A 15,385-nucleotide genomic window follows, 5' to 3' on the forward strand; every position below is an offset into this window, starting at 1 on the left:
TTTCAGCACTTCATGCAAAAAGGAAAATTGCCAAAACTAGGTTGCTACAGAAAGAATATATATGAGAAAGGTAATAAAACCTGATACTTATGTATAATGTTTACAGTTAGGGGAAACGAAGAAACTACAAGGAATTTTAGGCAAAATATCACACTGAAATTAGGAAATAAGTAACATAACTTATAAAATACAGCACTTCTATGCATGGGAAAATCATGCAAAAAACTCATGTGCAAAACCACACTTCTAGATGTAAAACGGAACTTGAGCTTCTCTCAAAATATTCCAATACTCCTCCATTCCTCTCCCACAAAAAAACCCTGTACTGTTGTGAAGGGATTAGTTTCACAACGAGGTTTTTCAAAAGCATGCATTTAGCTTTACATTTGTGTTTTACCTTAACATGGTGAAAATATAGCGAGGGCTGGCAGCATCCTTTCCACCATGAAGCCTGGTACCAAACTGACCAATAGGTTGTAGCAGATTAACATTGTTACTTCCAACAAAGTTCTGAGCCAAGTTGACAATAGTCATCATTAACGCTTGCTGTAAGAAAACACATATTTGTAGTAATAAGAAGAGATAGTCTTTCCTAATCAGCCAATAAAATACATTTTTAATGTCCAAGAATTGTGTGACTAACTTGATTTCAACTTGAAAAAAGTAGTCTCTCTGAAAAAGGAATGTTGTAAACCTATTACAAGAGCTGCTGGCAAAACATAATGCTTCCTATTCCACAGTCACACTGCCTCCTTGATTTAACTGTCCTTATACTCTATGTTTATGAAAACCCCTGGGCTTCTCCATTTTTTCTAAAGCACTTCTCTGGAGGAATGAAAGGGGTGCAAACTGACTGCACTTACTACTGCACAAACTACTACTCGTTGCTTTTAAAGGGAGAGAAGAAGGGATGGAGAGAGACCGTTAATATGACAACTCTTGCTAGTATTTCAGATAAATATAAACAAAACAGGAGACAGAAATAATCTTTGTTCCAAACACTATATCAGGTTTTCAAAGAACAGTATCTATTTCTTGTTTAAGACAAAAAATGTCCTAGTACATAGTTCCTATATTCCTATGATTTGAGAATCTACAAGCTACCTAGGTAATTAGTTACCTGCTATTTCACCACAACCCACAAACTATTTGGGATATCACTGCACACAGAGACTTGGAAAGAATGGAAATACGTTGTCTTATTAAGCTACATGCTGTTTGGTTCATTTTCTTTAAAAGTAAATCCATGATTAGTAGACTTACAGTCAATAGGTTTGCAGTTTCAATACAGTAAACATTTATGTAATATTTTACATAGGCTAAAAATCCTTACAACTTTACCATCCTTCACACTCACCTCCCCATGGTGATAAGCTGACATTTCAGCAACAGAACCAGCCAGCTGAGCAACCTTTACTTCACGTCTATCATTCCTCTTAAAGCAAGTGAATAAAACTTTGCGTTGTCCTGGTTTTAAACCTATTGAGAAGAATATCTGGTTTTCAACACATACAGAAGCATATGTTTTCAAGTAATGAACTTGTTTTGCCTTCTCAAAAGAAGCCTAAACATTAGGAAACAAATTCACACTGTAACATTAACAAAATAACAAATGAATATCTGCACTTTTAAAATGATAAAAGAATATTTTACCAAACTCAAAAAGTTACCAGAAAAGTGGAAACGTAACCCTTTCAGCCAATTATTACTATGCAGCATTTAATGTCATTCTAATAAACAGCAACTTTATCCAAAACGTACAGCTTCCACAAGTCAAGAGTTTTCTTTCCAGTCTACTCAGCAAAATCTTTCTCCTAAGAATATCAACACAAATTCAGCTCTGTAACTGTACCTGTAGCTTACATGTATTTTTAAAGCACTCTGAAATCTTACATTTGTGTGAAATACTCAAAGACTCATTAAAACTCAAAAAAAGATCCATTATTTGTCTCCCTTTTAGATCTTTTAAAGTTTTAAGAAAGAAGCCAGTCTCTTTGATCTTCTGATTTATTTTTATTGTTTAGGCACACTTTAAGTACAACATCTCCGTGGAAAGGATTGCATCATTTTTTCTGCATGTTATCTGGAACTGATAACCAGTTTTAGATCCTGCTTATTGATCTATTCAGTGCTTTAATTCACATACATTTCTGAAATGCAGTAAAATGTTGCTATGCCTTACCATTACTAACCTGGGTCAAACCTAAGAACAAAAATTGAAAATAGAGACACTGACTCCAATCTCCCTTTCATTTAAATATGTAACATCCAATTTTCTTTACAATGGGCCTGCATCACATTTTCCTACCAAAGATCTAGTGAATGTAACAGACTTAGAGGATTTCCTTTACACAGAAGAATCACCAAGGAGTAAAAGTGGTAACTAGTAACTGTGAAGAGATAGTCAAAATGTTCTTCCTCTCCATTTTTTTCTGAGATTTGCCACCAGACTAGCCTGTTATATATCACCTGATGATACTGAAGAACAAAAACCACTGCTAGAGTACTATCTACTGAACGGTTCACATAACCACACCCAGAATACAGAACTACAGCCAAGGTTGACAGAAACACTGATAACAATTATATATATAATATGTAAAATATTAGATCTATAATAATGTACATACTATATATGCATAGTGTATACAATATATTTAGTGTTACATACAATATTGTATGTGTAGCTGATAGCAATTATATACAGTATGTGTAATATTATATACACATACATTATACTACATACACACACAAACATATAAATTAATTCCCTTCTCATTTTCTTACACTTCTGTAGACACAATCTTGGAGAACTTCAATTCAAATGCAGTTATCTACTGCAAGTTCATCCTTTATTTTTTCAGCAAAATCATTCTGCTGCTTCTGAGAAAAGCAGTCAGGCTAGAGTATGTTACAAGGAACAATGACCTCTTGAAACATGCAGCTCTATAGTGAATCTTCCTTCAGAGCAGTAAGCTATGAAATGCTTGCATAGAGACTACCAGTTAATCCAAGTACCCAACTATGGGAGGAAGTAAGTCTGGAGAAGGTGAAACAGACACCGATATCCTTTGATTCCCTAGAGCTGTATCTGCATACCTAACCGAGCCTCATTCTGCAGCACAGCTGGAGATCCATCCTACCAGGAAGCTACTACCCTATCTACCTGTGACCTATCCCACTTTCTCATCTAAAATACAAAAAGCTCTTGCTGCATCAATATTTTGGTATGAGTCTGTAGTGTCAAGAAGGCTGACCACTTTTGCTATAAAAGATGTACTGGAAAGTGGAAATAAATGTGCTTTCCCCCCCTCCCATGAAACCTCAAGGCCCTTTTTCTGCATCTTAGTAAGCATATGCATACTGACAATAGTATGTCTGCTCATGCTGTCTGCAGACAGTTTTACAAATGAAGCTGTAGTGCAGTAAGCTGCTTCTTTTAATGTTCATGCTATCACAAGGGGAGAGTTAGTTAGCAAACCTGGTCAACAGAACCCTAGCAAGATTACAGGAAAAGTCAGTAACCACTAAAACACTGGCTGTGGTTTAAGACTGAAGGGAGAACATTTGCATCTTCATCTGCACTCAGCTGGCAGCTTGAATTTTAATTATTAAGAGCACTTAAAAGACTTGTTTTCTCTGATGGTTTGACTAGAAACAAAGCACTTGTATAGACTAGGGAACAGGTCTGGTTAAGTAAAAAGGCTGCACAGACACAGCCTTAAACTTCCTCACAGAAGAAACATGGCTATTCTTTACAATATGAATGATAACAAAAATATAAAAGTTCTTATATTCTCTACTTGAATGCATTGATTTCCAATATGAATCACAGGCTTAAAAACCAACAATAAAGAGGAATGTTCCAACAAATCATAATGAATTATCAGCTTACCATCAACGAGGGAAGGAATAGATCTCTCATTGTCTGAATTTGAGAAAAGGATCAACTCCTTGTTAATGAAGTCATTGTAAGTCAAATGTTTTGTTGCTGTACCATATAAAAATTGCTGAAAAACACACATACGTTATTCATTCAATACAAAAACTACATTACATTTAAATCTCAACCACTGGATTTATTACTATTATTTAGGACTCACCTCGGGAAGGCCGTGTAGCCGACGCTGTCGTCTGTCCTCCATGAAGTTTGTTAACCATTCTTTTCGGTCATCAATCTTCTTCTTACTGAAGGCCTGAAAACATTCCAAGTACACTAAATTATCAGCATATATATGTTTGTGTAAATGTATGTGACTTTAGTCAGAATTTTAAGTGTACTGTACTATCTGATCAAGTATTCAGTAATATTTATTTGGACAAGATAATCCATATAACTAATGTTTATGTTTAAGCAGCAGTACAAGCACATGACCCTTCAGACACTGCACAAGGTTTTTTGAACTGACAGATCTCTCACTGCTCATAATTTAAATTTATATTACTTTCCCCAAATGTGTACACATTTAGACAAATCTTACCATTCTTATTCCTCTCTTCACATCAGAGTTGTCCTTTGATACACAAGTTTAAAGGTATTGGGATCTTTCCCCAAATAATTTTAAGGTTGGGTTCATCATTTAGACTGAACTATAACCAGCTGTTGTGAAGGTCCAATGAAATGACAGTTAATGTCTCAAACACCCAATAAAGAACTTTGGTAAAGGAAACAGTTTCTATGGAAATGCCAGGTAATGGCAGGAAAGAGGGGATCCCACAGAGGTGGGACCATACTTTCCTGAGGCTGAACTTCCCTATCTTGAACGACTTCACAAAAAGTCAACAGAGAAGCTGTTTTCACAACACGTGTGCCAAGAAGAAACGTCAGAGACGGTCATACCTGCAGGGAGGAAGGAGTAACTCCCCAACAACACCCAAGCCCACTGATCCATTTCTAGAAGAGTCTGAAGGTCCAAATTACACATGCACCAAAGCAAGGAGAATTATAGAAGCATAGACTGAGCATGATGCATAATTAGCCTATTGAGTCCAAGTGCCTGCCTGGAGGAGGGGCAAGAAATTATAAAATGAAACAAGTCAAAGCCCTGCGTGGCAGCACCCCTCCAGAACTGGACCCGTAGACCAACACTGGAACCAGGACTAGCAAAACCTTTCTTTTTTGTCTTTCTCTCCCTCCCTGCCTCTCTCACTCTTTTTTTCTCTCTTCCTCTCCTTTTTCCTCTTATTCTGTACCCCCGTACGTAAGGCAAGGCTTGTCAGGGCATGTCTGCAGCTTGTCGGGGCATGTCTGCCACTTGTTGGCATACTTTGTAAGGTTTGCGGTTTGTCGGTGTATGTTATGAGGTTTACCCCTTGCTGCAGAGGTTGCAAGGTTTACTGACAAAGTTTCATGCCAATATCTGTTGTGACCAAATAAAAATTGAGTTTTGCGAATTGAAGAATCCCTGGTGTTGTTTCACCTTAATCCTGACCTGGGAATTGGCAAATCGGAGTTGTCCCAAGAAACTGAGATGTGACAGCTGTCATCAAGAAAATTAACTGAAGGTATTAGAAAAAACATCCCATCTTCCTGTCCTCTCCATGCGCTGTTTGCTCTGTCAGCCACAGAAGGCCAATAATTTGTAGCTGTTTCTGAGCGGTTGACCAAAATCCCCTTAAGAAAATTGACAACTTGACAAATTGACACTGCATGAAAAGACAGCCAGAGTTTAGGCTGGCTGACTGAGGGCCTTAGTCTTCACGACAACAAGGCATCACTTTAAAGCAACCACTTATCACTACAAGAAGACACAGGAATGTTCTAAAAGACTTTGTCCTGTTACAGAAATAGAGTTCCCCTCCAGTCCATTTTTTCTCCAGAAGACTAAGAGAAAACTACATAAAAAGTGAATATGCGGTTTAAGCAAAATTTCAACTACTTTGGGAAAATTTTGTGAGTTGTTGAAGTACTGCCTTCTTTTCTCAGGGAATAACACATAGAGACTCCATCATGTCCTGATTTCAACCACTCTCCTGCATAAGACAACAGTCATCAACACTATCTTTTTTAAAGGAATCTAACTGGAGCACTCCAAAAGATCTCAGTGAGTAGTTTCATTTCCTTGGAGACCATGGTATTACACAACAAATAGTAAACTTTAGTAACTTACTCTCTGAGAAAAGGACTAAGTGATATCACCCTGTTTTGCATCAGATTGACTTCCTCTGTGAACAAAGCTCGACAATTCACAATGTCAGACATCTGAAGGTTTAAGATCAGGCTTTGGTAAACACATGACTAAATTCTTAGTTTTCTTCTAGCTCCTTTCAGTGTATCTATACTTCTTCTAGACCACTGAAGTGACAAATCACTAAGGGCTTGATCAGCATAATTATTTTAATGGATTAGAAACAGAATTAATAGATTTAAAAGTCTGGATAAAAATTATTCTCGAATGTTTATTCTTGAATAGAATAAAAAGGTTTTTTTCATTTCTCCACTTAAAATGGCTATTCAGACTTCAATTGCTAGCAAAAGAGTTCTTCAGAATGAAGAATTTGCTATGTGAAATAATTTTTGTTTTCCTAGATTACAGGTATCATGAGGCCTGGCAGGGCCTATAATACTGCATCGTCTACACCCAGAGGTAAATTTAGGGCTGGGATTATAACTATCAGCAGAGAAAATGTGGGTAGGAACACAAGTGAAGCTTCTGTTAACAGCTTCACTACTAGTCAGTAGTTGCTTCTGGCGTAACAGAGGTGACTAGCTTCATCTCAAATTGACAGAATATCATTTTGGACAACAGTGAGGATCAGCCGTTAACATGTTAAATGGCTTCAGATATCAGCCTGTACATGGAGGTCTATTTACATACATAGAGCTCAGAATTTTAATCCGGGAGTTCAGGGTCTCTCCACCAACTGGTTTACTGTACATCAAATATACAGATTCCTTTTCTATCTAACTCTGGGATGGCAAACCACACACATGGATATATTTAGGCGGCAGAAGTAAATATATTCTTGGGCAGAAGTAAAATGAGTGGTACAAATAAATTCTGACACATCAGGCTGGTTTTCTTCAACAGAACAAATACCTACTATACCTTTGTGTTGGTAAAACCACAGCATTTTACTGGATCCACAGTATAAGGAAAAAGTCATTTTGTCTAAGATGGGTATTTTCCCATTTTTCTTTTTTCTCTCCTACCCTTTTTTCCCTCTAGTATCACCTACAATTAAAATAGCAAATTAAAGTAGATAAAAGGTGAAACATTGCTTGAGAGAACAGCTTCATTCCAGACACTCCATCCTTTGTCCTTCCACACACAACTCTCAACTATTTGCACACAACTATCTAAAATATTTCAAGTTCAAATATGTAGAACACATGCATGAACACACGTATGCCACCCTGATATATCTTCAATGAATAAATAATATTTATCTGATCTTACTTGCTCAGAAATAAAATTCAGATCCCTAAGTAGATGCAAAACATCATTTGTTTGGGCTCTACTGCCTTACTCAGAATACTCTTTCGCATGTTCTGTCTTTAAAAGGAAGTCTCAATGTAATGTTTCTTGATATCCACACCACACAAAACTGATCAAAGCTACTACGCAGAAAGTAGAGCCGATTTTATAACATGGGTAAAGCTCTTATTCCAAAATCTAAAATCTTTTCCAGAAGCTTCCTTCTCTCCCAAAAGTATTTATTTCAGTTACTCAAAGAAAAAAACCCCAACCCTGTTAGGACGTCCTCATGTGCCATCTTCAGCAAACAACGGAAGCTAAAACCTATCACATAGAAGCGCTTTTGTAAATTCTTACCAGTGTAATGGCAGCATCGTCTTCAGGACCAGCATATCGAAATAAGATCCGATGTCTTTCCATGTCAGCAAAATATTCTTTTGCTTCTTTCGCAGTGCTGGTACCCAAACCTGTAGAATAAAAAGAAATAGTTACTCCATGTTCAGAATTTAAGTTTTATTATTTTACCCCTTTTATTTTACTGGGAATATTATAAAATCATTACAGAAGATACTATCAAAAAACAGCTACAAACAAAACTTCATAGCACCCATTTATTATGTATTTTTAGATCCATGAGGTTCACTTATTTTTTTTTAAACAAACCTTTGTAGTATTTTATCTTCCATGCTTTATGATTCTCCATATGCTTCTTCCACTCATCAAATTCAGGAATACTATAGAATGAAAGTTCTTGCTTATTTTTGCTTGCCTTTAAAAAACAAAACCCAAAAAAACCTGATCAACTTTTCTGTTGCACTGTAAGTAATACATAAAATCTTATTAATAGAACCCATACCTTTACAATAGGAGTGATGAATTCCTCAAGAAAACCATGTTTCAACAGTGATGGCCAATTGTGATGAATAAAATTGATCAACAAGCCTTTTATGTGAGATCCATCCTGATCCTGAATCAGAACATGAAAATAAACTATCTTATAAAATGTCAGATGCCCCAAAACCACCAAAAAAACCACTTACTGGCCTGGATACATCAAAACAATGTCTGTTGACAGAAAACACAGAACGGAACAGCTAGTTTTAATTTGTATTCCAAATGGGACCTGGGTACAAAATAGCCACCTGTGAATGGCACTATCTCTGAGCTAATAATAAGCTCTTCCAAGCCAAGAGCACAGCTGCAGCTCAAAGGTTTCTTTGCCTGTGGCATGTTTTCTGAAAGCTAGACAGCTCTTCCAGACACCATGGAGCTGAATCTTTGTAGAAGAAAGCCAAGCCTGGCCCACAGTTCCCATTGGTGTTAAGATGCTTGATATTCAACCTCTCTGGGAAAAAAATAACAAAACTTCACAAATATCCAAAGCATAGGATTCCTAGACTTCAAAAATCTAAACAACAGACAAAACACTCCGCGAGCTTATCCAAAAATAATTGCCTGCATTCTTATATCTCCCCGACTTTCTAGCATTACTCCCTCATCTACTGTTCCCTTTTTATCCTTACTTTCAATATATTTTTGAGTTATCAAAAGCACTCTTGTTTATACATGTTTTAATTACTTTAGCGTCTCTGCTACTGTGCAACAAGGTTCAGTTGTTCATTTGGAGTAACCAAAACAACACACAGATAAATTATTCCCATGAAGAAACCTCATACATAAGGGATTCCCTCTAAATACATCCATCTTGTCATAACACAGAGACAGATTATAACGCACAAAAATGTAAGCTACCAAATTGCAGCAAGCCACATTTTAAGAAGCTCTATATATTAAAACCTGGGAATTTCAGACTAACCTGATCTGTCATGATCATAATTTTTCCATATCTCAAACTTTTCAGAGATTCTGGATCTTCATAGCTTTTCTTGTATTGTAGTCCAACTATTTTGATGATGTTGTTGATTTCTGCATTTTCCATAATCTGTATAAAAAAAATTCATCTTTGCAGTCGGTATAAAAAGTAGAAATTCATAAATATCCCGATCTTTTTTAGGTGGGCTTTATAGCTACTTTTTCAATGCACCCCTACCTCAAATTCATAACCTTTTTATCCCCAGCCCCCTTTCAGCCTTCACAGTTGTAAATATTTCTTCTGCACATGCAGATTCTCAAGATTGCACCACTCCCTTTCTCCTCTACAGCCAGAGTACTTTGGGTCCAAAAGGCAGGGAGAAAAGTGCATGTAACAAAAAGTCATCTCACAAAGCCGCCTTCTTTCCACTATTTCTATGGCCATCTGCAACACAACTCTTATTATAGCAAATTACAGAGGACAGCAGAAGTAATGCAGTGGGGTAACGCTGCTGCTACTGCCTTAAACTGCGAGTCAATGAAATCATGTGGCAATGGAGAGAATATAAAATTTTAGGTTTTTTAAGTAATCATGAAAAACGTTAATAAGTCATAGCAGAATTTCCTTGCACTTATGAAGAAAAGAATTTTATAATTCCAGCACTGTACGACTACACTTAATATTTGCAGGCTTATCCCAGACTTCAAAGTAGCTGGTACTTTATGAAATCCCAGCCACAAGATTTTCATGAAAATATAAAAATTAAAACATGAAGAAGTAACCCTAGAAATCAAAAATAAACAGGAGACATCTATTTGTCAGCTAAAAGGAGATGACAAGAATACTCACCTGTTTGTGAGAAGCTTCTCGAACATTGAGAATTTTACCCCTGAGTGGGAATACTCCGTATCTGTCTCTACCAATAACACCTAAGCCAGAGACAGCTAAAGATTTGGCAGAGTCTCCTTCTGTTAATATTAACGTGCAGTCCAAGGAATGTTTGCCACCTGCAGTCCAGGAAGAAGGAGAAGCAAGGCAAAAAATCAGAAAGCATAACTTTTAAACTCAAATAACAAAAATACAGTTACATCAGTCATGAATATTCTTCCTTCTCTACATCAGGTAATTTATATAGGCTGAATTTCTATTTTCAGGGATGGCCCTCCATACCACTAAAATTACACAACAAGAATAAGTATCCTTGCCCTTAGCAATACACTATGGATTGCTATGGACAAGGAGCAAAATAAACAAAATGAGATGCAATGGTGGCATCCCCACACATCTGCACAAAAAGAGACACATTGCTTCTGTACCTTTACCATTTCCCTTTTCTAGCTGCAAACTTCTTACACAAAAACATTATGCATGTCTGAGTTATATACAGGAGTTATCCCATTCTGCACTTCCCCTTTCCTCACAGTATATTTTCAGAAATAACTTATTAAATTACATTTTTGGGTTGGTGGTTTGTTTTTTTTTTATTGTCCATTGGCTGAAAGAAAAACTTGACAAAAAAAGCTCAAAAAATTAGAACATGTGCACTTATTATACATTTTCAGAAATTTCTCCAACAGAAGAAACAAAACTTTACTAATAATGTAATTTTGATTCTACAAGACACACTGCATTTTGGTGCCTGTGTGTGTCCAGTGTTCTCAAAACTGTTCTGTTTATTGCAACCGCAATAGTTGAATCCATGTTTAAAATAATAAGCAGGTTCAAACAAGGAACCCACTCTTTTCCAAGGATCCAAATGCTCATTAAGCAGTTTTGCTATTTTATCAAGGCCAAGTGGTATGAAAGACTGCAAAAAACTTCAAGGTGGTTGAGTCTCACAAACTGTTAATAAGATAGTTTTGAATATATTGGCATTTAAAATAGATGCTTTGATTTGCCTATACCTGGTAGGTAAAAACAACCCTATTACACAGAACTTACATTCAACATCTTTGGTCTTCTGCATCAGACATATGGCTTAATATAATCTAAATTATGCAGCTATTCACACTGTATCAAAAGGTGTCAATAGCTACCATGCTATCAGCAAGGTGGAATCCAAATACCAAGAAAAATACTAGTCTACTGGTTTAGAATATATGAGAGCCAATCTTTTTCCTAAATGAACTGCAGAAAACACATCTGAATATCATCCAGGTGCACTTTCTTCTGGAATGGATGCAATCATTAGCAGTTAATTTCATGGAATTGCAATGTGTCAGGTATTTTCCTGAACACAGCTCTAAAGAACAAAAAGAGAAAACTATACAAACTGGCAAGTTGAAAGAATGCTTTTATGCTTCACCAGATTTAGTAATATAGCTGCTCCCTTGCAATCCTGTATTCCTATTTCTGATTATTTTCCTTTCATTTCTACCTCTTCTCCTCCAACGAGCCATAGAACTATGTATACCTCATCAAGATCTCAAGAAAGCAAGAATGACCAGGTATAGGACTCATTCTTTTCAGTGGGGGAGGAAATCTGCAGCAAGTACAGATACAGCGCTCTCCCATTCCTAAGCATTAACCAGTATTGATTCAAAAATTCAGTGGCACCTGGTACCCAAGAAACCTGTGGATGCTGGACCTCAGCTACAAATTCACTCCTGAAATAAAAATAAAATATAAAATCCACAGGAAGAATTAAAGCCAGAGGGGTCTGTGGCCAGACACTATTCTCTCCCAGCTGCACTGGACTACTTCAGTCCAACAACTACTGGCACCTGCTATTAGAAACCAAAGCCAACCAAAGCCAACCCTGTTGCCTCAACTGATTTGGGGTGCTTATGAGAGTCTAATTCCTAGAAGTCTTACAGATATTTGTCTTGAAACACAACGACATCAAATAAAACTACTGTATTTTGCTGCCAGATTACAGATAACCTCTGTGTGACATGTATGAATATGTGACACACATGAATGAAAGCAACCTCCCTGAAACTGTATCTTCATGCATCCATTAAACCCTTTCTCCAGCTTCTGGAGATCTGAAATTCTTTAGAAAGGACTATTTGTAACTGTGTAACTCTTCACGATATGCTTAGTTATGTGCACATTCATAGCAAACATTCATACAGCGAAGAGTTGAATTTTTTGGACCTAGAAATGATCACCACCTCTCACACACAGAAAGAGCAGGTACAGTCCTTCCCTTAACTTTGAGAATCCCCAATCCTTTCTATTAAGATCCCAAAGACAGAAAGAAAGATTGATAGTTCTACAGTGTTTTGTCTGTGCATTCATTAATGAATTTCCATGGCATCAGGACTTCCTTCTCCCCTTATGTGAAGAAACATCAAGCTTTCAGTCAGATGCAGTCACCAATTAAAGTTCATTGAGACAAGTTCTCAAGAGCAGAGCAACCAACACACTCAGCCACACTAAAGGAGTCACTCTTCTGTTTTATCTTCTGCCTTCCCTTTCTCAATGAAAGCAGCTTTTTATAGAGGTCGGAGATCTTGATTATAATATTAGCTTAGTTCTTGTGCAACACGAACAAAAAAATCCTATTGATTTTCAAGAGTGAACAGATGATCCATATGGTACCTTCAGTCTTTAAAAAGAAAGGACTAAAGAACTTTTTACTAAACTTAGTATTATTTCCATTCTTCCATTTTAAAACATCTTTGCCAGTATATATAACACTTCAGAAAGTCAGGACAAGTGTGAACATGATAACACACATTGTATTCAGAAACTGAATGCGCCTCTGCCTTCCTGTGGGTCCACCCCGAATGTGCAATGCCTTCAATGTGAGAAATCTAGTATGTTCCAGACCTTCAATAAACAAATACCTAGGTAAGGCTCCTTGGGAGATGCAGAGTTCCTGCTCCCTTATATGAGCAACCAGGCAGCAGATAAATACCTGGGTAACAGGAATTCAAGCCATGCACAACTTTAAGTATCAGTGTTGAGCTCAAACATGCCTTCTTAGTTGAGGAAGTTTCAGGGTAAAAGGCAATGTAATATTTTATTTGGCCCCTGTTAGAGGTTCTTCCTTCCTCTCACCCCCAGTGAAAAAAACCTGACTAAGCAGTGATTTTGAAGCCTGGTGTCCAAAGCAGAGCTAAAAAAAAACTACGTAGACAGTGTATCCAAAATCATTCATGCTGTTATTTATGAGCACTAGGCTTGATATCCATAAAAACACAGCATTTCTAGGCAAGAAAAACACCAGGAACATGCATCTGACTAAGGAATAGAAATTCTACAAGCAAAACACTAGTTAAAGGAGACACGTTTGAGGCAAAATATGACATCTGAATAACTGGAAAAGTAATAAAATACTGAGAAAACCTCAATTAAAAAAATTAGTAACCTGAGCCCAAGGAATCAAAAAGAAGGGGAGATAAATTAAACAGAATTCATCATCTTATTAAGTCATCTTTGACTTGAACACTGGAGCTCAAAAAAGTCTTTTTACCATGCTTTTACCTACTTAACCCACCCACCTACTTCATTCCAATTTGTCTCTTTGCTTAATGTAAGGATGTATTAAAAATCAACTAACATTAGCACAGGATGGCAACATTTCAAGCTCTATTCACAGGTGCCCCTCAAATAATTCAAGGACAGTTCCCATCCCATTGCTATTGGCACAAAGGTTGCCAGCTGATCCTGACTCCTGTCTGTGCTAGGAAGCAAGCCAGCAGAGACTGCCAGACTGCCCTATATTCCCAGATAGCAACCTAATGGGTTTTAAAGTCTCATGAAAAAAGTCTCTTGAACCATTCCCTCAGGCCTGCACACTACATGATCTACTTCCTATGGCTTGTGACCCTATAAAGATTCTGATCTTTTTATGTTAGAAAGGTCAAGAAGACGAGTCACCTCCAGAATAGAATATTGGTAACACTATTTAGCTGGAAACCATAATTAGAAAATATGCACTCTTTCAATATGGAACTCAACTGCCATTTTTGTTCAGCATTATTAATTTTCTACCCTGGAGAGGATGGTGTTCCTAATATCAAACTCACCATCACGCTTTAATTCTAGCTTTAGGAAGTTTAGAAACCTAGAAAGATTTTTATTAAAAAAATATACATAAGAGTGAGAAATAGTCAGGATGTCTGTAAAAAAATCTGTGAAACATCAAAGACATTAAAAATAAGTGCTCTTACCAGCGTCATTAGCATCATCCAGTTTCGGAATGCCCTTGATTTTGCTGTGTTTCACCGATGAACATTTTTTGTTCAGCTGAGTTTGTGCCTTAAATTTGACCCAATTCAAAATACTCTCTATGATACCACAGTTAGAGGCCTGTAAGCAACAGATCAGAGTTGTGGATGAGAAAAGTAAAGCTTCACACAGCAAATTCTTGTATCTCAATTTTAAGTCACTAACCAAACACTGTTTCTCAAAGCTCTCTACATTTTAAAAACTGCAACATATAAAAGGTCAGGGAACTAACACATACCTTACTGTCTAGCATTTTATGCACACAAAATAAAAACACAACACTCACACAGCTCCTTTTTCACCCCTTGTATAATTGGTGGAAGGAGGAAAAGAGGACTGAGACCTAATAAGAGGTGGCCTTATGTTGTGTGGTTGATGTGCTGAGACATCTTAGGTACTAAGCACCTGCTTCCTGGACTTTGACAGCAAAAAGTAATGGGATATTTATGACCATTTAAAGTTTCTCTGGAAATGACTGAAAATGGCTGAAAGACAACCAAAAGCATTTAAGAATAAGGCTCTAGATCAACCACTTGAGAAACAGATAACATTTTAAGAAACACACCCGCAGCAAAAATAGCATGTAGCATATTTTCTGCACATTGCTTTAGGTTTGGTATCACATCAGAAGAAAACACAGGTGGAGCAAAATACTGAGCTTTGGCTTCTCATTATCTCCCATAATACAGCACTCATTGGTTAGAGATTCTGCTGCACATTTAACACCTCTGGAGATCAGCGTTCACTTCTGGGAATATTAGGAACACTGTAAATCAAACCTACTGATAGAAATACACCATATATAACAAAATCTGAAGAATTAATATGAGATTGTGTTATTTTTTCCCATAAGTTCTATGAGAATGTCACCAGTAACACAGAATTAGAAGAATAAAACACTACACAAGTTAAGTTTTGATGCCAAGAGTATTAGCAGTGGCACCATTCTCCTTACTACTGGAGTTGCATTTAT

At 36.9% G+C, this 15,385-nt stretch overlaps 1 protein-coding gene across 3 annotated transcripts in view; it reads right to left on the bottom strand.

The window, feature by feature from the left end:
- The window catches only part of TOP2B (DNA topoisomerase II beta), a 67,786-nt gene that overhangs the window by 18,612 nt on the left and 33,789 nt on the right, over positions 1-15,385 (bottom strand). For all 3 annotated transcript variants that reach the window (XM_074838984.1, XM_074838966.1, XM_074838973.1), the window contains exons 11-20: positions 14,355-14,493; positions 10,081-10,238; positions 9,235-9,360; positions 8,275-8,385; positions 8,082-8,187; positions 7,776-7,885; positions 4,104-4,196; positions 3,896-4,010; positions 1,358-1,479; positions 398-546 (exon numbers count right to left, since the gene is read on the bottom strand). In XM_074838984.1, coding sequence (XP_074695085.1) covers positions 398-546; positions 1,358-1,479; positions 3,896-4,010; positions 4,104-4,196; positions 7,776-7,885; positions 8,082-8,187; positions 8,275-8,385; positions 9,235-9,360; positions 10,081-10,238; positions 14,355-14,493 — 1,229 coding nt within the window. The remainder of the gene's footprint in view (positions 1-397; positions 547-1,357; positions 1,480-3,895; positions 4,011-4,103; positions 4,197-7,775; positions 7,886-8,081; positions 8,188-8,274; positions 8,386-9,234; positions 9,361-10,080; positions 10,239-14,354; positions 14,494-15,385) is intronic.

This window comes from Strix aluco, chromosome 1, assembly GCF_031877795.1.
Source record: "Strix aluco isolate bStrAlu1 chromosome 1, bStrAlu1.hap1, whole genome shotgun sequence".
Classification (NCBI taxonomy): Eukaryota; Metazoa; Chordata; class Aves; order Strigiformes; family Strigidae; genus Strix; species Strix aluco.